Genomic DNA, 25,893 nt, shown 5'->3' with positions numbered 1-25,893 from the left:
ACAACACCCAGTTGGTAAAAACACAATACACGCCCAGTTGGTAAAAACACAATACACGCCCAGTTGGTAATACGAGAAAACACGCCCAGTTGTCCATTGAAAAGCTCATTTGCATAAATATAAAATTGGTCATAACTTGGGCAAAAATGATCGTTTTTCAAAAAAAAAACAACAAAAAAAACAAAACTTTGCTGTTATCTACATTGCAGCGCCCATCACATTCAATAGGAGATAGGGATTTGATAATCTGGTAACAGAGCTTCTTTAAGGACGTTGGCAATAAGCGTAAGTTCCCGTATCTGTGATTGACAGGTATCTTTGTATGCACAAACATGTCTGTGAAATCATGGAGTAGGACCGCCTACTGGACTCCTAGATAGAGAATGAGCGAGGATTTAAAATAATAAATCTTTTCCCACAAAACTATGCAACAACCATTCCCCATCCTAAACCCTTAGAAATACCGTAAGAAATTCAGTTGTACAGTACTAGCACATAATGCCACTAAGTAACACACATATAAACAATGTCACCACCCAGTACACATAGAGAACGTCGTTATACTGTAAAAATGGATAATGGCATGTAACGCTACATTTGTATAGCCAGACACAGCTTCCCCAGATGAAGAAAGCGAATGCCTGGTCGCCTTCCATTCAAAGACATATTCTTCATGAGCAATCTACTTTAACCCCTCCCCGACCACTCCACGTAGATTAACGGGCTGCAGCACTGGTCCTTGCGCCTGCAGCCCGTTAATCTACGTGTGCTCCAAACGGAGCACACAGGCATTCCCCGCAACTCGGCATCTCCCAGTACAGGTTGCTACTAGTAGCCTTAGTACTGGGGGGAAAACATCGGGTGGGATCACAACGGTGATCCCCGTCGATTAACCCCTTAAATGCAGCGGTCAATAGCGGCCACTGCATTTAGGTTGTTACAACAATATCGGCACCCCGCAAGCGCGATTGCGGGGTGCCTATGGTTGCTATGGTCTATTACCTACGGAAGGCAGGACCTAATACGCTTCCTGTCAGTGTATGTTCACAAGATCTATTTTCAGCCGTTTTTTTGGGTCATAAAAACAACTGAAAATACGGGGGCTGAACGCCTCCAAACATCTGCCCGTTTTTAAAAACAGCTCGTAGAAAAACGCCCCGTAAAAAGAAGTGCATGTCACTTCCTGAGCTGTTTTTTGCAGTGGTTTTTCATTGGGGCAATAGAAAAACAGCTCCAAAAACGGCCTGGAAAAACGTTTGTGGTTTAAAAAACGACTGAAAATCAGAGGCCGTTTTCCCTTGAAAACCGCTCCGCATTTTAAAGCCGTTTTTAGTCTGGCGTGTGAACATACCATCAAACTGACAGGTCTAGTATTGCAGGGTATTATAACAAAGATCCAACAATTGGATCTTCAAGACACTAGTGGGACTAAAAAAAATGTACACAAATAATAAAGTTAAAGTTTAAAGTGATCAAATAAAAAAAAAAAATCACGCTTTTCGCTTATAAAGTCCTTTATTATTCGAAAAAAATATAAACCATGCATAATTGGTATCAACGCATCTGTAACGGCCTGAACTAAACATTATATTTTTTTAATTTATCCTGCACGATGACCGCCTTAAAAAAATTATTAAGAAAAGATACCAGAATCACTATTTTTAGTCACTTTAGCTCCCAAAAAATTGAATAAATAAGGATCAAAATGTCACATGTACCCAAAAATGTGTTTAAACTACAGTTTGTTCCTCAAAAAACAAGCCCTCACAGCTTTCTTGATGGAAATATAAAAAAAGTTATGGCTCTTCGAATATGGCAACACAAAAACCAAATATTTTTTTTTTCAAACCGTGATTTTATCGTGCAAACACCATAAGATATAAAAAACCTATATGCATATGGTATCTCCGTAATCGCATCGACCCGCAGAACAAATTAAATATGTCCTTTATAATGAACGCAGTAAAAAAAAAGAAATGAAAAACACAATAGACGTTTTCACGGCCTAAAAAAACCTGTGGGATCAAAATTATCACTATACCCCTAGATAAATTATTTTAGGGCTGTAGTTTCCAAAATGAGATAACTTCTGGGGGGTTTCCACTGTTTTGGTCCCTCAGGGGCTTTGCAAATGTGACATGACACCCAAAAACCATTCCAGCAAACTTGAGCTCCAAAAGCCTAATAGCGCACCTTCCCTTCTGCCTTGTATCCAAACAGCAGTTTATTACCACATATGGGGTATTGCCGTAATCAGGAGAAATTGATTTGATTTACAAATGTTTGGATGCTTTTTCTTCATAATTTCTTGTAAAATTGATAATTTCTACGTTTTACTGGAAAAAAATTGGATTTTCATTTTTACGGACTAATTCTACTAAAAACCTGTGGGGCTACAATACTCCTTATACCACTCTATAAATTCCTCGAAGGGTGTAGTTTGCCAAATGGTGTCTTTCCACTGTTTTGGCCCCACAAGACCTCTTCAAACCTGACCTGGTACCTAAAACATATTCTATTAAAAAGGAGGCCCCAAAATCCACTAGGTGCTCCTTTGCTTCTGAGGCCTGTGTTTCAGGCCATTTGCATACTAGGGCCACATGTGGGTTATTTCTAAAAACTGCAGAATCTGGCCAATAAATATTGGGTTGCATTTCTCGGGTAAAACCTTCTGTGCTACGGGAAAAAAATGGATTTTCGGACAAAAAAAAAAAGTATGAAAAGAATCGGCTGCGTCCACAAGGCCAAAACAGGCTTGAAGGGGTTAAAAGAACACAATGGGACAGATTTATTAATGCTGTTGTAAAGTTACCCAGGATAAAACTAGACCTACTAGAATGGCACACACAAAAGGAATTGGAGCAACAGGCTAGACATGTTACTTTCCTTATGCCAACTCGTGGCTGGCGTCCTTTAAACAATGTTTAGCGGCAAAAAAATTGTGTGCGCAATTAATAAATTTGGAGCATTTTATGACAGTCAGTTTAAAACACTTAATAAATTTGTTTGGCATTTTACTGGCGCAATTTATGCCAGAATTCTAACATATTGGGGCAGATTTACTAACGTGTTTGCCCCTAGAATATGTAGTAAAATGGGGCCAAAATGTGGAGCATTTCTGGTGCATTATGTCGCGTCAGGTTTTAGATCTGTTCTGTTTGGCACATTTGCTTAACCCCTTAGTGACCAGCCCATTTTAGGCCCTAATGACCAAGCTATTTTATTCGTTTTTCTATAGTCGCATTCAAAGAGCTATAACTTTTTTTATTTTTTCGTCTACATAGCTGTATGAGGACTTTTTTTTTGCGGGATTAGTTGTACTTTTTAATAGCACCATTTTTGGGTACATATCATTTTTTTATTAACTTTTATTAACCTTTTTTGGGGGGATTATAAAAAAAAACTGAAATTCCGCCATTGTTCTATGCGTTTTTAAATTGACGCCGTTCACTGTGCGGCGTAAATAACACAATAACCTTTATTGTATGGGTCGGTACGATTACGGCGATACCACATATGTAGAGGTTTTTTTATGTTTTACGACTTTTGCACAATAAAAACACTTTTGAACTAAAATTATTTGTTTTTGCCTCGTCGCTTTCCAAGAGCCGTAACTTTTTTATTTTTCCATCAATGTAGTGATTTTTGGGGCTTGTTTTCTTATGACTTTTTTGGGGGGCAATGGAAAAAAATTGCAATTTCGCGATTGTTTTTTGCGTTTTTTTTTTACGGTGTTCACCTTGCGGTTTAAATTACATATTAACTTTATTAATGGAGTCATTACGGTCGCGGCGATACCACATATGTGTACTTTTATTTATTTTTTACACTTTTACTAAATAAAACCACTTTTTATGGAAAAAAATGGTTTTATTTATTTTTTTACTGTACTTATTATTAATCTTTATTTCACATTTATTACTTATTTCACTAGTTCCACTAGGGGACTTTACTGTGCGATCTTCCGATCGCTGCTATAATGCTCTGGTATACTTCATATACCAGAGCATTATTGCCTGTCAGTGTAAATCTGACAGGCAATCTGTTAGGACGTGCCTCCGGCGTATGTCCAGGCGTAGGTCCAGGGCAGACCTGGGGGCTTTTATCAAGCCCCCGGCTGCCATGACAGCCCTTCGGAGACCCGCGATTGCATTCGCGGGCCGCCGATGGGTGACAGAGGGAGCTCTCTCCCTCTGTAAACAAAGTTAAATGCCGCGGTCGCTATTGACGGCGGCATTTAACGGGTTAAACAGCCGCGATCGAAGTAAACTTCGATCGCGGGCGTTGGAGCAGGAGCTCAGCTGTCTTCAGACAGCAGAGCCCCGGCTCCTGCCTGCACGGGAGACCCATGCAGGACTTAGACTAGGCGAGCGTGAAAAGGCGTCAGCCTAGCCTAAGGCCCCTTAGTGACCGACGTAAAAAGGCGTATTGGCGGTCACTAAGAGGTTAATAAATAGATCTTTGTGCCTCACTAGACACATTTTAAAAAGGGCACATTAACCTTTACCCTGCTAAGGACGAATTTTATACGTCTTGGCATGTAAGTTCTTCAGTAGCTAAGGTGATCTAATAGGCGTGTAATCCCTGTATTTTATACGTTGTTACTTTTTTACATTTTAAACCCAGATTTGTGGTCCCTTTAATTCTGTTGATTTTGTGAAAATATTTGCATGTAGACCAAGGCATAAGTGGCATGTACTGTATGAACTCTGCACATCATGTAATTTTATTTTTAGCAAAAATTGTATGTCTAATTTTCTGCTTGGGTCAGGAATTTGAAATCACAAACTTTTAGGCCCTGTTCACACTGAGTTTTTTTGCAGGCAGAAAATTCTGCCTCAAAATTCCATCTGGAATTTTGAGGCAGAATTTGATCTGCCTACACACCGCTTTCTCTGCCTCCCATTGATGTCAATGGGAGGTCAGAGGCGTAACCGCCCGAAGATAGGGAATGTCCCCTTTTTTCCCCGCGAGCCGGTTTTACCGCTTGTGGGGAAAAAACGCCTCCGCCTCCCATTGAAATCAATGGGAGGCATTTTCGGACTGTTTTGGCACGTTTTCCAACGCGGGTTTCGCTTAAAAAAACTCAGTGTGAACAGGGCCTTAGAATTTTTTTTTTTTTTAAGAAAGATCACATTTTGAAAAAAAATTGTATAAAGGCCCCTGTGTTTATAAAGTGCTGAGTGACATTGACAACACGCCATGTGTCTATTTTCAGAAAATATAAACACTCCTGAACATTCAAATCGCTACACCAAGAAAGGCAAGAATGGGCAAGGTTGTGCAAATCGAGGTAGTAGCAGGTGTCGCTAAGATCTGCAAATGATCAAATTTCCAAGCACCCAGCTCCAATCTGTGGCATGTGGGAGATGAGATGCATAAAAGCCAGATTGAAAGCAAAGTTTTTTAGCCACATGAAAAAAAAAAAAAAAATCGGATCAAGTGGTGTGGGCACATTGTGTGATGCCTCCTGTTCTTCGACGTGCCAGTTATCGCCACTTGTCGCAAACAGAGGGACAAAATCCTTGAACTGAGAGGCCTTGGTTTATCACTCCGGCAGATCGCTATGCGCCTAAGCCAAGATGTCAGCTCCATTTAACATCGCGTGTCCCAGAGGTTGGGAGAACAACGACAAATGGGAATGACAGCAAGAGGTGCGTGGAAACTAACCTATGCACGGATGGATTGTCCGATTCGAAGAATGGCACGTAGTGATCCATTCTGTACTGCAAGTGAAATTGGACATCACATCCCAAGCCTAGGGCGGAAACCAGTGTCGATACAAATCATCAGAACACGTTTGCACAACATTTGACTACGAGACAGAAGTCCAGCTACAGGTGTTCCGTCGACCAAATGCAACCGCTCTCGAAGGCTATCATGGTGCATTGCAAGACGTCAATGGAGACTGGAATGGAGGTCTAGCCTCTTCAGTGATGAGTCGCTCTTTTGTCTCGGACATGATGACAGCCAGAGATTGGTCTGGAGACCACGTGGGCAACGCCATGAGGCGGCCTTCACAAGGGAACATCACATTGGTCCTGCTCCTGGGATTATGGTGTGGGGTGGCATAATGTATGGTAGCCGGAACCCTCTTCAGTTCTTCATTTCAGGTACACCTACAGCTTGGCGTTACATTGATTTGGTCGTGGAATCAGTGATACAGCCATTTCTCCAAAGTTGCCCTAGAAGCAGTTTTTCAACAGGACAACGCCAGGTCGCATATTGCTCGTGCTACTATGAGCAGGCTGCGTCGCCTATATGTGCTACTATGGCCTGCAGAGTCTCCGGACATTGGTTGGCAATTGCAAAGGGAGCTGGCAGAAGCCAATCTTGATGCCCAAATTCATTCAACGTGGCATAACATGACTCAGACATCCATTAATAACATGATTGATAGCATGCCAAGACGTGTAAGTGCATGTATTTCTGCACATGGCGCTCATACTCGATACTGAGTAAATCAAGATGTTTGGAATATTTTGTTTCAATATTTTTTTATCATTTGCATATATCATTAACATGTCTATCGATCCTGTGATTTCCACAATTCCTAAACTTTTGCTTCTTGGTGTTGCAATTTCAATGTTTAGGAGTGTAGATATAAAAAGGTTTAGTGTGAATTGAGATCTCATCTGATCTGTAAAACGTGCTATTAAACGACCTGATACTGGCTGGAAAAACGAGAGCCGACTGACAGGGAGCAACTAGCGGCCATTTTTTTTTACCGCATAAAACATCCGATCAGCCAACGAACGAGCATTTGCTGATCTTTGCCCTGTGAACTCAAGATCAGTGTAAGGTAAGCATTATCTATAGAGAGCATATCTAGGAAAAAACTATGACATTTATTTTTTAGCTTTAGAAAGCACTAGGAGCCTCTGTTGGTATTGCCCTATGCTCTCTGCACATAAACTACAAAACAAATGGTTTATAATGTTGCCATTCTAGGAACAGAGGCATAATTAACCATCAGAATTAGATGGCTAGTGAGTGCAAAGTAAACTGTCATTATCCTACTGGAATAGACTGTGCGGCACCGACTTTCAATGTGGTTAGATTTTGGTGCCATGCGTCTCAGCAATAAACAGCAAAAAGGTCCCTTGTGCAAATGATGAATATTATACATTAAAACAGCCTCAGATTTCACAAGAAACGTGAGACTATCCAATAACCTGGCCCAGAAGACCAAATTAAAAATGAACAAGTTATATTTAGTATCTAATGAGGCACAATGAAATTTCCTTTTTGATTCAAAGTGCAGAAAATCTTCACAATGTATTCTCAAAGCTGCATTGCAAATCAATACTCATCTGCAAGCAATGAAATGTCTGTTTCACAGTTTCTTTCACTGCACAATCACACTGTGCACAATCACGCTGTGCAGTGAAAGAAGCTGGGCTGGAACAATGAGAAGTGTATGACGCTGATTGGTCAGAGCCATACACTCCTCTGTACAACGCCCAGTTGGTAAAAAGTAAAAACACGCCCAGTTGTCTATTAAACTAATTAGCATAAATCGAAAATTGCTCATAACGTGCTCAAAAATGATCGTTTTTCAAAATAAAAACCACTGCTGTTATCTACATTACAGCGCCAATCAGATTATGTAGGAGATAGGGCACTTATAAACTGGTGACAGAGCCTCTTTAAGCCAACCATCAAAAATTGCAAAGAAAAATGATCTTTTATGGGGGTGGACCTCTCAAAGAAAAAAAGTACAAAGAATGCAGGTTGAAGTGTGCAATGCAGTCAGCAAACATGTACAGCACACAAATAAACAGCCCTCTCATGTTTTAGTCCCCAGCATGGCTCCCTTTCTCATTCTTAGCATGGCTTCCCTCTCATTCTTAGTCCCCAGCATGGATCTCTCTCATACTTAGTCCTTAGAATGGCTCCCCTCATTTCTAGTCCCAGCATTTTTACCCTTTCATGCCTAGTCTCCCAAATGCCCCTCCTCTCATTGCTAGTTTCCAGTATGGCACCCCTTTAATTCTGGGTCCCAAGCATGTTCCCTTCTTGGTCCCAAACATGGCTTCCCTCGCATTCCTATTCTCCAGAATAGCACCCCTTTAATTCTGGGTCCCCAGCGTGGCACCCCCTCTAAATCTTGTTACCCAGCATGGTTCCCTAGTCCCAATCATTTCTCCTCTTTTTATTCTTAGTCCAAGGCACTTTTCCCTTCTGATTGATAGTCGCCAGCATTTCTCCCCTTTCATTCCTGGTCCTGAGCATGGCCCCCTCTCATTCCTGTTCCCTAGTATGGACTTCCTCCAATTCCTGGTCCCTATTAAGGCTCCATTTTCATTCCTAGTGCCCAGCATGGCTCCCCCTCTTTCTTGTACAGTACACCATCTTGGCTCTCCACATTCTTAAACCTGTCAGGCTCCGCTCTCCATATACTTCCTCACTGCTAACCTTGATACCTCTGTGGCAGTCTGCAGGCTCCTTTGCCCAGCAATCGTATGGGATATTCAGTGCAGGTTGATGCTACACCCTCCCCTTCTGACAGCCTGCATCCTCCTCCTTCCTTTCCTATGATGCAAGAAATGCACATCCTTCTGGTCTTTCTGCCTTAATGATGCGGCGTGATGATGGCAGCTTCTCTCCTCTAATGTATCAAGTAGGCAGAGTTGCTTGGCAAATTATAGGAGAGAAGCTGCCAAAATCACGCCTTTCGTTCTCTCCGCTCTGGTGATGCAGCGTGGCGAGGATCGGCGTCAAGATAATTTACAGTGCATGTAACTCCATTTTCAGAGGGGTTCTGACGGAAAAATTTGCTCAAAAAAAATAAAAATAAAAGTGTTCTTTGGTCAGATTAGGGGTTGGTCTGCTTATACAGGGGTAGCTCCCATTAGGCTGTAATAGATGGGAAAAATCGGTCACAGAAAAATTTGATCTGGATAGGAGGGGGGAGGGTTTTCTCAAAGGGGTGATCTTTTAGGGAGTATCTACTAAGACAGACATGTCAAGAAAGCCGATAGGTCCCCCTTAGGATGACCATGCATATTTGAAGATAGTCGAACCTGACGATTTTCGGAGGACTGGACTATCTAACATGCCTGATCCTTTGTTACTGTGGGAGATTCCCCTCCCCCAATTGAAGTAAACATGCATGCTTGGCCAAGAGGAGCGTGCAGGATAATAGTGTACAAGTAATGATTTATAAATAATTTTATATATCTCTTCCTGCCGTATTCATCAGACTTTATAGTATAAAAAAAAAAAACTTAGGTGGACCTTTTAACTTACAAATGCACTTTACTTAACGTTTTATTTCAGAAGACAAAGTTGTAAGTTTAGCTTCTCACAGCACATCGGTTATAAACGTGCTTATCCTAGAATGGGAGGGCTACATTCAAAGAAGTACTGAGATTGCGAAGACTGGTACTAAAACAGCTGTTGATTTCATACTGTGCTCCAATAAAAAGTAGTATGCTCTGGTAATCTTCTCAATATGCCTTCTAACCAGACAACCTCATCATAGGAAAATAGGTCAATGCTTATGCAAAGAAACCCTCAAGCTGAACACACCACAGAACTGCTTAGCATAAGGATGCTAGGACAGCAATGCAGTGGTTAAGAAATACAAAATGATAGCAATAAATGTTATTAACTGGTAAAACAGAATTGGACTTGCTTTCACTTAACTAAACCTACATGTATTCAGTGGCACAGTTACATATTTGGTAGCTCATTCTTTACAGGTTTGTTGCTTTCACATTTTTTTGTTCAAAACAAAACAAAAAATCTTATAATTTTATTACATTAAATTGCAAGGTACAAGTATTTTTTTATTACTAGTCTCTTTTACCCTACACAAAACATCCCTTCTCTCTAAATGAATAATCCAGGGTGCCGGATTATCAGATAATCCAAACCATCAGATGCCTATACACACACACACACACACAAATATGCATACATACACACACGTACGTACATTCACTAACTTTTTATTTTTAACAGCTCCATGACTCATCAAAAATGTGTTCGTTTTATCTTTAGGAGCCGCTGACGACCCACCATCTATTTATGTACATTATTTTACTATATATGGGGTGTGTGTGTGTGTGTGTGTGTGTGTGTATATATATTATATACATATACACACACACACATTATATATATACACACATACACGCACACACTAAACAGACTTAGGAACTCCCCACTCCATAATAAGAACTCAGCTAAACTGTAAAAGATGTTTATGATGACAAACCTGTCCGCTGTTTCCAATGACGACCATAAGAATTGTGAATGCGGCTGAAACTCAGTCAGTACAAAAGAATTGCTCTCTATTTACAAGGTTGCCCAACTGTATACAAACACACACACACACACACACACAATTCATCCATAACAATAAAACCAGTATTAGGTCAAGTGAATAACATAGATTATGTCGTCACCATGGCATCTGACAAGTGGATATGATATATTAGGCAGCAAGTGGTCAGTTCTTGAAGTTTGTGTTTTGGAAGCAGGAAAAATTGACAACCATAAAAGGACCTGAGCGACTTTGACAAGGGCCAAATTGTGACGGCTAGAATGGGTCAGAGCATCTCCAAAACAGAAGGTCTTGTGAGGCGTTCTTGGTATGCAGTGGTGCAAGGAAGGACAAGCGGGGAAACGGCGACAGGGTCATTGGCGACAGGGTCATTGGCGCCAAGTCTCATTGATGCAAGTTAACTCGTCTGGTCCGATCCCACAGAAGAGATACTTTAGCACAAAATGCTGTAAGACTTAATGCTGGCTATGACAGAAAGGTGTCAGAACATAGTGCATCGCAAGCTCGCTGACTTTAGGGCCGTCTAATGATCTATTCATACCCAGAACTATAACTATAACAAGAGGGAATCCACAACGTCAAGAGGAAAGAAGGTTTCTACAGCAAACATAGCAGGGGATTCTCTACTGTAAGAGCAGTGAGACTATGGAACTTTCTGCCACAGGATGTGGTGCTTGTGAATTTATTAAAAGTTCAAAAGGGGAATAGATGCTTTTGAGTGTGAAATATTACAAGTTATGGTTACTAGATTTCTGGAGATAAGTCGTTGATCCAGAGATTTATTCTAATTGCCAGATTTGGAGTCGGGAAGGAATTTTTACACAAACATTAGGAAAATTGGCTTTTACTTCATGAGGGTTTTTGCTTTCCTCTAAAACCAACATTACAGGTGAATAGGCTGAACTGGATGCACTTATACCTTTTTTCAGCCTTTCAAATTATGTTCCTATCCAGCCGTAGACTAGTCATAGTGCCAATGCGGAAACTTGTCCACTTTCGAATGCGCCTACAATGAGAATTTCAGCATCAGAACTGGACCATGGAGCAATGGAAGGTGACCTGGTCTGATGAATCATGCTCTCTTTTACATCATGTTAACGGTCGGGTACGTGTGCATCACTTACCTGCCGAAGATATGGCACCAGGATGCACTATAGGAAGAAGACGAGCCAACAGAGGAAGTGTGGTGCTCTGGCCAATGTTCTGCTGGGAAACATCAGCTCCTGGCATTCATGTGGATGTTACCTTGACATGTAGCACCTACATAAACATTATTGTAGACCGAATACACCCCTTCATGGCAACAGTATTTCATAATAGCAGTGGACTCTCAGCAGGATACCACACTGCAAATATTGTTCACGAATGGTTTAAGGAACATGACAAAGCGATGGCCTACAAATTTCCTAGATCTCAATACAGTCAAGCATCTGTGGGATATGCTGTAAAAACAAGTCCAATCCATGAAGGCCCCACCTCGCAATTTACAGGACTTAAAGGATCTGCTGCTAACGTCTTGGTGCCAGATACGACAGGACATCTGTATAGGTCTTGTGGAGTCCATGCCTCAACGGGTCAGAGCGGTTTAACATAACTTCATAATGTTTTCATGATGGGTGATGCTACACAGTGTTCAGGCAAGTTTTACATGATGGATTCAATACAATGGCTCAGCCACAAAATGACCCCAACATTTTTTTTAAAGTGGCACTTTAGATACAGGCATCTATAAAATGCTTATGTGTAATTTGAATGGTGAGAACAGATTGCTACTGTGTAGCCTGCGGACCAGAGTATTCAGGGGGACATGGTGCTGTAAGCCGCTCGCTCAGTGCTTAGAAAAAGGAAATGTGGGTGGCACTTGTGGACATCAGCGGTGTCGTGCAATAATAGTGGCGTAATGGTTAGGGGGAAAGCTGCTCACTGACTGAACTCTTTTATACACAGCTTTATTCTTGACTGTGTGTGGTAATGTAGCTTTGCTCACTTTTTCAAACAACTTATGCTAATCTTATAGTATGCGTGATCTAGATCAACTTTCTAATTTACTTACTGTTAAAATGTTGCTGTTTATTTATGCAAATTCTGTGTGAATTGACTGCCACTAGGTGTCTTCCTCCCTGTAATCTGCTGTCCATCCACTGTTGTCAAGCAAAATCTGGCCCGAATTAGAGAGCAGTCCTGGGACTGCAGAAAGGGAGGGGGGGGTGTCTCTTCAATGCCAGCCTCTACACGGAGAGGGGAAGAGGCAGCAGCAGGGAGAAAGGAGACACAGACACGCTGCCCATACAAGTTTATGGAGAGAAGAGGGAGAGCAGGAGCAGAGTGAAAAAGTCACAGTAACAGAAGGAAGCTGCAGCGTCTGTCTGTCTCACCCCAGTGCTGGATTCTCAGCTACAATGCTCATTATTGCTATATAATCTCCTCTATGCTGCTGCAGCATCTATGTGATCGATAAAGATAGGAGAGTAGGATTCTCCTCTTCTATGTGTGCAGTGTATTGAAGACATTATAACCAATAGGCTCCGCCCCCTAGATCAGGGAAAACTGAGAATTAGAGATAAAGTCTGTAGAGGGGAAACTGCCAAAAATGCAGAATGCTAAATAATGGCCAGAAATATTGTTATTACTTACGTACACACATATAACAGCTAATTCTGAAAATATAGCAAGGCTTTAAAAGGGAATTGGTCTGAGTTAATATACCGCACACGCGCCACACACACACACACACACACACACACACACACACACACGTGGCGATGTTTCTAGAAGAAAGACATGCTTTTTTTTTTTTAATCATCAGAGGTTTTTTTTTTTACCTATTTAGATGAATAAAACAAAAACTGTGCAGACTTCTGTGCACCTATTTGCCAGTAAATGATAACAAATTCTGTAAATATACAATAGTCACTCATGCAAGTGTCAAGAATGGCAAAAGAATAACACAAACACATCATATTACATTTACAGATCAATATTTCATCAAGTGCCTATTGTTGAAATTTACCTTCGATCTTTGTGAAGATTGCAAGATTTCCATTCACAAGACCTGCATACAAACTTTGGGGGATGCTAGCAAGACTCATGACAGTGGCTTTTTCTGGAGTAAAGAAGTGTTGCAGACGAACTTTTTTTGATCCTTGGCTACTTTTATAAACACATATACTAGAAAAAAAAAAAAGAAAGTAGTATTTGAATATGTAAGTCTCTGCAGAAACTTCTATAGATAAAAACATCTTACATGTACTGTATCTCACTACTATTAGTAACCAGTGTTGTTTCTCGGATATTGCATATACAAATTATTCAAAGAAGCATAACCAATTATCCAGTTTTATTTATTAGATACTCTAGGCAGATAGAAATCCTCAAAATTCCCATTCTTGTCTTTAGGATGCAGTACGATAGTAGTTAGTGTAGGTCAGATGACCACACTGAGGTGAGCCAGTGGCTCTTTTGGAGAGAGCCACTTGATTGGGCTGCTTCTTCAATCCCTGGCCTCAGATTAAGGGTGTTGGTAATAGTACTTGCCGTTTGTTAATCTGATTGTGTGTTCCAATCTAGTATTCTGTTTTTTCCAGCTCTGCCTAAGCATTTTCTCAGTCTGTTTGAAACGGTGTTCAGTCCTGTTAGTTGGTTGGTTAGTTTCATCATGTTTCTTCTTTCTGCATGCCTGGTTTCCCTTAGTTTTCAATCGGTTTGTGTTGTTTTTATTGCCTCTGGTTCCTAGTGTGGGGCTGTGTTAAGGTCAATGTCTGTTCCAAACAGTGTCCCTAATGAAGTCCCTAAACTACAGTTAGGGTTAGTGGTGTGGTATTACGGTCAGTGCTTAGGAACAGATCCAGGCATAGATGTAGAGCAGGGGTCTCAAACACGCGGTCCGCAGGTCGCATGCGGCCCCTAAGGCGGTGTTGTGCGGCCCGCGGGGCATCGAAGCTCCCTCGGGAAATGTCATGAAGGAGCACAGTCCCTTTCAAACGGTGCTGGATCTTTGATGGTAGGTGAGCAGTTGCCACACAGTGCAACCACCCCCCATAGATAGCGCCCCACACACCCAGCTCTGTTGACTGCGCTACACCCCTCCTCACTGTAGTTCGTACCAGTGGGGCTCCTTCTAGGAGTGGAACATCCAGCCAGAGTGTTGCCAACGCAGAAGGAGCCCCTGAAGTCACTGCCCGCTGTCAGTGGCTCCTCCAGCAGAGTAATCCACAGCCCGAGCGTCAGCAACGCTCTGGCCGGGAATCCAGTCCAGGAGGATCCTCTGACATCACTGTTCTTATACGGACAGTGACTTCAGGGGCTCCTCCAGCGTCAGCAATGCTCTGGCTGGGGATTCCACTCCTAGAGGGAGCCCTAATGGAGCCATCTACACGTGGGCACTGCGGAACCAGCTACGGAAGGGCACTGCGGCACCAGCTACGGGAGGGCACTACGGCACCAGCTACGGGAGGGCACTGCGGCACCCGCTACGGGAGGGCACTGCGGCACCCGCTACGGGAGGGCACTGCGGCACCCGCTACGGGAGGGCACTGCGGCACCCGCTACGGGAGGGCTCTGCGGCACCCGCTACGGGAGGGCTCTGCGGCACCCGCTACGGGAGGGCTCTGCGGCACCCGCTACAGAGGGCACTGCGGCATCCGCTACAGAGGGCACTGCGGCATCCGCTACAGAGGGCACTGCGGCATCCGCTACAGAGGGCACTGCGGCATCCGCTACAGAGGGCACTCTGGCATTCGCTACAGAGAGCACTCTGGCATTCGCTACAGAGAGCACTGTGGCATTAGCTAGAGGGAACTGTGGATTTTATCTATGGGGGTTGTACTAAGAGGGCACCGTTGTACTATCTACAGAGGGCACCGCAGCACTATCCAGAGGGCACCGCGGCACTATCCAGAGGGCACCGCGGCACTATCCAGAGGGCACCGTGGCACTATCTAAAAAGGGGCTGCCCAATCTTGACAGTCTTGTGTCTGCTAAACGCTGCCAACTGAGACACTTCAACTGGAAAACTGGATAGTTAAAATAAGCACGTGGAGTAAACGCGCAAATTTCCGGTAAGTTTAAACCTAGCAGTATTATTATAGTAATGTAATATTGTTATAGTAATGTAGTATTATTATTATAGTAATGTAATATTGTTATAGTAATGTAGTATTATTATGGTAATGTAGTATTGTTCTGGTAATGTAGTATTGTTATGGTAGTTCAAATAACTAATTGATTGACAATAATTATTAATGTATCAAATTTGAAAGTAATGCGGCCCGTCAACTTCAGATTTTTTCTATGTGCGGCCCATTTGCCCGGCCGCGATTGAGACCCCTGATATAAAAAATAGCTAGTTAGGGTTAGTGTTTTATCATCTACCATAATCTGTTCCAATTCCAACTGACCGTTTTCATCACCCCCCATTGTCATAGATTACCACCGATCATCCTTTTGTTCACATTATCCGTCTGACTTCATCATCTTATTCCATCCCTGTCTTCAATTGGTGAGCCCTTGTTTTCTGTAGTCGGTCAGTATTGTGATACATGCTTCATAACTCTCTTTCCCAAGGCCCCATGCACGCGACTGGAAATTGTCCGTAATTGCGAACCGCATTTACGATCCGCAATTACGGACACATTCACTTCTATTGTCCACGGACACCTCCCCTTTAATTTACGGGAAGTTGTCCTGGGCGTAGAAGTATCCTATCTTTTTGGCACATGTCCTATCTTTTCCTTTTTACGGTCCATGCTCCCATACTTTGTATGGGAGAACAGGCCAAAAATGCGGGCACGGCTGTGTGCATGGGGCCTAAGACTGTCCAGTTGGTTCACAATTCGACCCTACTGTAGTCCTATCGTCTTGTGGCCAGCTGGCATCGTTACAGTTTGCAATATTTATACGCGGACATGATGTCTATAGTTAAAATACAGCAGTTTACTGTCCATAGTAACGGTTAGCCGCCGTGGTTACAGAAGCGGCAGGAGATACATGAAACAGTTGGCGGGGGAAGGAGCAGAATTGGTAAAGTAAGTATATTGCAAAGTTTGTTATTTAGCAATTTGTAACCCAAATTTATAGATATTTGAATCTTGGACAACTCATTTGAAGTCAGTGAGGAGTGATAAGGGGTTTCGACTCTGAAGCCAGCAGAAATGTGAATGCATTTGACTCTAAAGCTGCCCATACACATTAGATCAATGTTGTTGGAGTTTGCTAACAATGTAATATGTATGGATTTTTTCTGACTGTACAGTGGTGGCAGACTGGGGGGGGGGGTGAGGATTGAGCATGCTGGATTTCCTTCTTTTGTTGTCTCGGGAGATATGACACGGTCAGGAGTGTCTGTCAGCAGCTTACCTCCCTCTGTCATATTGATTATACATTAATAGAGAGAGGTTGGGTGAACGAGTTTGACCAACAGCTATCTTATGTGTATGGCCAGCTTAATATAGATAATTGTATACCGTAGAATGGCATACATAAAAATGAGCGGTTGTAAGTACCTTCCTGATTTCTTGGTGTCGGTTATTATAAATGGCATCATTTTGTAGAAACACTAAAATGCATTAGCTCACACCTCATTTGGACATAGCACATCTGTTTCTAAGGTACTATGTCACACCAAAGACAAAGGTAAAAACTGTGGGGGCGATTGTAATTGCACTATAGTGGCAAATATGAAAAAACATATACATCAATTTTAGAATAAAAGAAGTACATGAATAAATGTACTGCAACGTTCATATAAATGCATACCTAAGTGAAATGTTATTACGGTCATAGACTGCTTTGTAAATGTAAATGGGAAGATTGAAAATATTTGCAGCTAATAATATTACGGTTATGATTTAAGACATCTGGCCTTGGAGTATTAATATGCATATAGATGTTATAAATACTGGTATCTAGGCAACCGGAAAAGTTAAAAGCCGTCCACTTCAAGTTAACTTACAGATTTCAAGCTAATTAAAGAAATTTTATCTTAAGCAAACTATAAAATATTCTTTCAAGATGTTATTACTTTTAGAAGTAATATCTATGAAACTGCAAGATCACGGAAGTACTTTTTGATTCCTAATTGAATATCTCAAAGTCTCTCTGAGATACACCCTGATGGATAACATTTACCTTCCTTCTTCCATGCCCAGGCAAATAGTGGGCACATCTGGTACTCGGGTAGGATCACACTGGTTATCTGGGACACCACTTAATAGTTTGTGTCTTTCTTCCTCGGGGACATAAGCCATGCAGAGTATGCGGGATTCTACATTGAAGCATTCGATCACCTTCGGGCTACGGTTCTGAAGTGAAACAACAGCAATCTGACCCATCTGATTCGTGCAGCTGCCAATCTAAAGGAAACAGACACAGAAAAGCCACGGCATCATTTCCACACCATGACATGGTCAGAACTCATTATTTATGCATCTTTACATGTGAATGTACCAACACATCTGATGCCATTCTAATTAGTAGCAGCAAACGAGAGCAGTTCGGGAGCACGTTATACTTTGCACTTTCTATGTATGCTAAAAAAAAAGGCTTATACAAGTCAAAATATTGCATGTGGGTGACCAATAAAACCACATTATACATTCAGATGTGCATGCGGTCGCTGCTTTTTGTGCTAAAGTGGGACATTTTTACTAGTGTACGGGAGGCGCTGTTGACGGGTGTGCGCTGCTCTAGAAAAGTAATGTAATACTGGAATCTGATTTGTTTCTATGAGACTATTTTTCAATATCTGACTTCTATGCTGTGATAGGATTGTTTCAAGTTACAGGCCCGAAGCTTGAGGCTGAACTACAGAGACATTCTGATGGCATTTTTCTTTTCTAAGATCAGATAAAGTGAAATAATGCAGACATTGTCTTGAGCCAAATTACCAAATACATGAATATGTGGATTCTAACAGGCTAACAAAGTTGAATTTATGTGTGTATATATGTGGAGATGGTCGTATTTGGTGGTTTGGATTCACACAAGGGGGCAGATTTATAAAAACTGGTGGAGCAGTTTCCAATAGTAACCAATCAGATTGCTTCTATAATTTTCAAAAGAGCCTCTAAAACATGAGCGCTAGGACTAGATTGGTTGCTGTGGGCAACTACTCCACTTTTCCTTTGTACCCGTTTTAATAAATCTCCCGCAAGGTCTCCATGACAAGAATACATCTGGCAGAAGTCAGAACAGGAAATATCTACAGAATCTGTCCGCAGTGCACTTATCAATTTCTTCTGGTGGGTCTCCATGAACACTTTAACTGCCAAGGACATTGCTGCAGCTAAAATACACGGCATTGAGATTAGCTGTAGCTTCAATATTCAGGGAGCAGTGAAGTCAGGGAGCAGGATGAAATGGTTCAGTGTCTGTGTAGGGTTGAGAGTGGGAGTCGTAAGTGACAAGAGGAAGAAAGGACACAGCCTGTTACAGTCATCTCTTCCGCTGTAAAGTCCTCTACTGAACCCAGGGGTGGAATATAGGAACTCTTGCCCATATTATTACTCCCCCTTACCAATCTGAGAAATGGGCTCTCTGTCTTTAATTTATTCTAATTCTATGCTAAAGGAGTGAGAATATGAGCCGTTGCACACCTAATCCCCCCCGAGCCTAACAAGGCCATTTATTGACTCCATGACACAAATGTTTACTGGCATCTGGATCGCACAATTTTGGTCTCTTCAGTTTTCATAATTATGTGAACATCTCTGCATGTTAACATAGGCATAAGTAGTATATATAAACTTGGCACATAGTAGGGTTGCACGATGCATAGAAATATCAACACTATTTCAATGCCGTGCACCCTCAAACGGTTCAATAACGTTAATGTATTTCGATATTAAGCTATGCGGCCGCACAGCATAGTATTGTAACACATGAATTTAGTCAGAGTGGGGCTGCGGCTGTGAAACTGCCAGTGTGCGCGCGCCGTCAACATGAGGCGATGCGGCCGGCGCTGCGCAAAGGAGCGCTGGCACTGAAGACACAGAATATAGCGGCCTCACTGCAAAACACCTCCATGTTCTGTCTTTAGTGTCGGCGCCGCCGCTCATTAGTGCAGCACTGGTCACATCAACTCATGTTGACCACACATGCAAACTTGTTGTCAGGAGCGGGGCAATGGCTGTATTACACAGCTGCAGCCCCGCTCTAACGGCAGAGATCAGAGAAACCACTCATCACCGCCGCTATTCCCTTGAATGCCAAGATCAAAGCTGTCCGCAGCATTTAAGGGGAAAATGAGAAAGGGGATGCCCCTTGGATCGCGTCACAGGGAATCCCTGTGACGTGATCGAGACGTACCATATATGGGCAGACAGCCCAGGGTCAATTGAAGGATGTCAGGGCTGTCTAACCAGATTTCCTGTTGTTAGGGCATACTTCGGTATATCCTAACAACTGCCTATGTACAATCAGTATATAGATATATGCCAGTACATTAAAGTTTAAAATATGCAAAGTAAAAAACACAACAAAAAAAACACATATACACATTTATTTTTTTTACAATAAACTTTAAAATAGGTCTTAATACAAAAAATATACACATATCCGGTATCGTGGCAACGGTAATAACCTGAATAACAAATTTATATCGTCATTTCTGATATTTACACTGTTTAATAAGTAAAGAAAGCTGTTTTTATTTTTTATGTGAGGCACCTGGTGTTACGAATTTTGAGCCTCCATGTGTCTCACATTAATAGTCATTAACCCCATCATGTACCACACATTAACCCAATGTTGTCCATTATGACTGAGAAACATGATATCGTTAATTACTATTAATGTGAGGCACATGGAGGTTCAAAATTCATCACACCTCGTGCCCCACATCAGAAAATGGAAGAACTTTTTTTTGTTTTTTTTTATTAATGTTGGCAAAGTATCGTTTTGGTATCGAGAATTGCAATACTACACAAAGTATCAGTATCAAAGTCCAAATTCTGGTATCGTGACTACCCTAGTGTATAGCATGTAATGCTCTGCTTGAGCCCGACTTTTAGTCACAAACATAAATGTTTATGGATTATTTTTACAAAACAAAATTGCATTAATGTAAAGTGCTAGATTGCATTTTCACAATGTACCAAGAGTCTTTCAAAAAATATATATGTGTATGGGGGTAGATTATATAATTTTATGATTCAGGTTTTATTTGTTTATGTCCAAAGTGTAAAAAATTTGCCCAAAACACCTAGCAGCCCAAAGGGTTAATTTTGTAAGGTCCAAAACACAAATTTTGATTCGGTTTCTAAAAGATTGTTCGAACACATTTTATTTAGATAGCCAAATGTGTCATATTGAACAATAAAAAAAAAAATCATAAAACATCACCAGATAATATGAAATATGTATAAAAAATGTCAGTGCTAGTTATAAATCAGAACCTTTAAGAGGTGTCTCTTACCCACAAAAATCCATGATGAATTGAAAGAGTATCAGGATCATTTTCACTACTGAGATAAGGTTCGGGATTATAGACGGCACATTCAATCTGAAAATAAATCAGGGAAATGCTAATTGGGTCAAAGAACATTACGTCCATACCTGGCCCTATAAATACACTTGAATCATATACAGCAGGTATCATTAACTTGAGGAGGCATTAATCATGCGGAAGGTACAGTAAGATAGTGCTATTAATAAGGTCATACAGTAATGCCTGCTGTTAAAAATATGTGCAGCGGCATCTGACTGTCTGTATGTTACATATTTACTGACAAGACCAGATGGGCCTGCAGGATATGTTCTCTGAACGCCAAGTCAAGATGGAGTTATTGCATTTTAAAATATAATATAAAAAAATGATCTAAACTGCTGTGCATATACCAAGAACAACTTCTAACGGCTGCGATATAAAAAGCATTCACCTTAAATTCCTGTTGCTTCGACATGATAACTGGAAGGTGTTTAACAAGTAAAGGGTGTTTTTCCTTTTTGATCTGGTTTCCCTCATCTTCGAGACAGAACCAACCCAGCTGGTTCTCCTCTCCTGTGGTAGAATAAATACAACATAAAATGAAATTATTCATTTCTCTGCTTACTATATCACTAACACATGTTAAACATCCGTATTCCCCCGTTATTTACACGAACAGGACAATCGGCCGTGTTACATGTATTTATTTATTTTTTTAACATTCATCACACGGCTGCATTAAAATCAATGTACTTCTATGGGGCTATTCATACGGCCGTTTTTTTTAACGGACCGCGTGAACGGCCCCGTGAAAAAATAGGACATGTCCTATTTTTGCCAGTATTCATGGATCCCTCAATAGACTACGAGGGATCTGGGAAATCGGGTCCCACACGCATGCAAATCGGCTGTGAAAAACTGCAGTTTTTCACAGCCGTTTTGACACCCATTCGTGTAAAAACAAGCCCTTACAACGATTATGTATTTTTTAACCATTTACTAATTTTAAGGAACATACAGTATATGTGAAATCATCTCACGAACTTGATGATTTGGAATATCTGCTAATCTGGCAAAAATATTACTGGAGGTCATATAAAACCACTTTATGGTTCATGGTTTAGAAGTTAAAAAGTATAAAAAGTCAGTGGCAAAAAGTATTGTAAAATTGTTTTTTTCAGAAGCTGGAGTTGCACTGTAAATGTTATATATTTTTTGGGTTAATAACCTTCAACCAGAAATTTGGTGTTGAGTGCCAAACATTTTCAGACTATAGGAAGCATTTAAATCATTTTATTTACAATTACAGCATTTTACTGGGAAAGTGTTGTCCTGGTAGAATACGGGCACCCTCACTTCCAGCGGATATGTTTGGGCCCACCCTTTCCTGGTTCCCTAATTTTAGGGCCTTGATAAATCACCACTTGAAAACAGAAGAAATGTTCCCCTCGGGCCGGCACAACTGCATATCTTTCTTTCCTGACTTATTGGAGCCATAACTAATTTTATTTTTTCATAGACGTAGCGGTAGGAGGGCTGTTTTTTTGCGGGACGAGCTGTAGTTATTATTGGTACCATTTTGGGGTACACGCAACTTTTTGATCACTTTTTATCCTATTTTTTGGGAGGCAAGGTAACCAAAAAACAGCAAATCTGGCTTAGTTTTTTTTAGGGTTTTTTATACAGCGTTCACCATGAATTCTAAATTACATGTTAACTTTATTCTGCGGGTCCGTACGATTCCGGCGATACCGAGTTTATTGCACTTTAGGTTTTACAACTTTTTGCACAATAAAATTACTTTTGTAAAAAGAATGTATTTTTTCTGTCGCCATGTTGTGAGAGCCATAACTTTTCTATTTTTTTGTCAATGGAGCTGTATGAGGGCTTGTTTTCTGCGAGACAAGCTATCGTTTTTATAGGTACCATTTTGGATACTTGCAACTTTTTTATCACTTTGTATTTAAATTTTTGGAAGAAAAAGTGACCAAAAAAACAGCAATTCTGGCAGTATTTTTTAGGGGTTTTTTTTATGGCGTCCACTGCGTGGGGCAAATAACAATCTATTTATAATTCAGGTCGTTATGGTAATCCCAAATATATGGTTTTATTATTCTTTTTCAATAAATAACTTGATGGGGGAAAAAGGGCAATTGTGTTTTATTTTATTAATTGAAACTTCTTTTATTTTTTACACTTTTCTTTAGTCCTACTAGGGGACATGAAGGTCCAACAGTTTGATTGATGTTCTAAATGCATTGCACTACCTATGTAGTGCAATATATTAGAACTATCAGTTATTCACTGACAGCAAGGCGATCAAGCTCCGCCTCCGGTCGGGGCCTAATCGGCTTTCGTAATGGCAGACAGGAGGCCATTGCTAGGCCTCCTGTTGCCATAGTAGCAGTTGCAGCCTTGCCATCGCATGGCAGGGCTGCCGATTTGCTACAAACCACTAAGATGCAGCAATCGCTGCATCTAAGGGGTTAATGGCAGGGATCGGAGCTAGCTTCGCTTCCTGCCGTTACAGCGGGGTGTCTGCGGGCACCCACTGCTGATGACGCCGGCTCAGCTTCTGAGCCGGAAGCTGAGCCGGCGCCATCTTGCTGATGGTACCGGAAGCCTTTTAGGCCCCGCCTCCGTTACTGTCAGACTGGGCCCCGCCTTCCGTTGCTGTCAGACTGGGAGGCCAGTATTAGGCCTCCGATTGCTATTGCAGCCACTGGCAACTTAGAGATCACGTTGCTGGAGTGCCGGTGGCTAAAAACCCCTCACATGCTGCGATCTCTATTGAATGCAGCATCTGAAGGGTTAATCGGCCGGATCGGAGGCTAGCTCTGGTCCTGGGTGTTACATCAGGGTGGCAGCTGTAACATACAGCTGGCACCCGGCGGTGATGGTGCGGGCTCAGCTCCTGAGCCCGCACTACCACCGCAACGTAATGGTACTGCGCTTTGCAGGAAGCCCTGCCCGACAGCGCCGTATATATACGGCACGTCGGGAAGGGGTCGAGCTTCTAAATTTTAGAATATCTTATGGTCTGGTGCATCCTATAGTGTGAAAAATACCTTAAATAAATAAATTTGATCTAAATTATAATACGTGCTAAGAATAAAAAGCTGGCAGGTGCGACCAACACAATCCATACTTTCCAACCTTCCAAATAATAAATTGCCGGCTGCTGCTAAAGTGCCCGTGGAGAAATAGTGAATTACTTTTTTAGGCACATGAAAGAGATCTTTTACATCATAACCATCACTCGGACCTGTTTGACTCACCAAGAGCAAGTTTAGCCATCTGTAAATTATTGATCCATGACTGCTTTGCCGCAGGAGTAAAAGTATTAAAGACTGCAGTAAAGAAGGTGGATCGTCCTGATCTGAAACACATTTAGAATAGAAGATAAAAAATATCTATAGTGGAAACATTTACAGTTCCTCTAAAATGATGCTTTATATGAACACCATGACCGTAAAAATATAAAAAACAAATACCACTGACTTGTCATGCTTGCCAGGAAGCTGGAGCTGAATTCTGCAGCGGTCTGCAGCTCGTATTTCATTCTCTTTCTTCAAGATCAGTCTTTGTAAGCCTGAAGACCAGTCCTGGGCAACTGCAGGATTCAAGTTCTAAAAGGGAAATATAAAGCTACAGATCAGTTAAAAAAAAAAATGGAGATATGAATTTAAAAAAAAAAAGAAAAAAAAAAAAGTGTCCTCTCTGCTTCCTTTTCTAGACCTACTGCATATGAGATAAGTCTGTGTCAACAGTCCATAGGGACAGTCACACAACTCGGATTTATATCTGCCTGTATAAAACTTCAAACTATTATGCGACTTGCTTACAACTATTCGCTAAAACATATGGACCAAATTTATTCTGAATGGAAAAACTGACTTCAATGCAGCCTGTAAAAATGTGTTAAATATCAAGTATGCCTCAAACTTAACATTTATTTAATTTGTTATTTACTCTTTCATTACTGTAGCCATTTTATTAGAGACTTATATAACTAGCAAAAAAATAATTTTTTGTTGTGTGATTTTAAAGGGTCTGTCCGTGCGCTTTATAAGTGAATGATTAACTCTGTTCCGGTCCTCTGTTGTAGAACGGGACTCGGACTCTTCGGATCATACAGGATCTTATGTGTGGATTATGTGTACGCATTTCTATGAGACTCACATTGAGCGTCTTCTAAGAATGCACAGAGAGACTGGACTGAAATCCAGGTAACTAACCTGTTAATAGGGGTGTCTCACATTGATAACTTCTGATCACATGCCCAGATGTCATGGGGGGGGGGGGGTCTCCTACTAAGGAATCCCTCCATTAGCCACAGTCAAATCCGCTAAGAAAGAGAGTGACTCCCACTTTGGCAGACATGGTTATCCATTCATTTGAATGGTGGTGCCATGCAAAAAATATCCCCTTAAGTACATTTTCTTGATAAAAATACGAAGCAACACTGGGGATATGGATATGGACCCCAAAATTTCTGGTATTGTTTCAGAAGCTTGCAGAAGATCTTGCAGACGGAGAATATTTTTTTTCGACATTCTCTTTTATGATTAGGTTTTGTATCCCTCTAAGAGATGAATGAGGATAAGCTGAGCCCTGTGTAAAATGTTTATCTTATGGAAATGAGAAGATGTAAAGTGAGGCTTGGCGCAGATGGTACATGACATTTACACTCACGCAGTGTGTCTCCTCAGATATCTTCAGAGTGTCTGGTAACCTAGACACAAGCTTTCCATATGCATCTCGGAGAGCAGCGACTGCCTAGAAACTGCATTCTAGATTGGTCAATCTCCGTGCAGGAAGGCTCCATGAGATGTTACCCATCATGAACAATTGCTGGTTAATTGTAGTCATTTTGTTCTATTGAAGGTCTAGTCTTACAATAGCTACTGGGATAAGTGGCTGACTCCAGAGTTCACCCACTCCAGTTCCCCTCATCAATGAAATTCCGTATTGGTAAGGACTTAAAAGAATTCTGGCCAGATCCAATGGTCTCATATAAGGTACGGTAGGACCAAGAAAAAAAGAAAACCAGAGATGCCGAAGGTCGGTCTTTGCAATAAAACGTCCCCTTCAAAAATGTTCTCTCCAATAATAGTGATATTCATGTCCTAAATTACCGTATATCATTTCAAAATGATCATTTTGGCCACTCTTT

The 25,893-nt window shown here is 41.3% G+C and overlaps 1 protein-coding gene across 6 annotated transcripts in view; it reads right to left on the bottom strand.

The window, feature by feature from the left end:
• Positions 1 to 25,893, bottom strand: part of ARHGEF10 (Rho guanine nucleotide exchange factor 10) — a 231,347-nt gene that overhangs the window by 35,482 nt on the left and 169,972 nt on the right. For all 6 annotated transcript variants that reach the window (XM_075861927.1, XM_075861926.1, XM_075861928.1 and 3 more), the window contains 6 exons: positions 24,219 to 24,346; positions 23,996 to 24,096; positions 21,169 to 21,290; positions 20,706 to 20,792; positions 17,420 to 17,643; positions 13,305 to 13,462 (listed from right to left, as the gene is read on the bottom strand). In XM_075861927.1, coding sequence (XP_075718042.1) covers positions 13,305 to 13,462; positions 17,420 to 17,643; positions 20,706 to 20,792; positions 21,169 to 21,290; positions 23,996 to 24,096; positions 24,219 to 24,346 — 820 coding nt within the window. The remainder of the gene's footprint in view (positions 1 to 13,304; positions 13,463 to 17,419; positions 17,644 to 20,705; positions 20,793 to 21,168; positions 21,291 to 23,995; positions 24,097 to 24,218; positions 24,347 to 25,893) is intronic.

The sequence above is a fragment of the Rhinoderma darwinii genome, chromosome 4 (genome assembly GCF_050947455.1).
Source record: "Rhinoderma darwinii isolate aRhiDar2 chromosome 4, aRhiDar2.hap1, whole genome shotgun sequence".
Lineage (NCBI taxonomy): Eukaryota > Metazoa > Chordata > Amphibia > Anura > Rhinodermatidae > Rhinoderma > Rhinoderma darwinii.
Note: the sequence above shows the minus strand (reverse complement) of the source record. Positions and strands in the feature narration are given on the sequence as shown.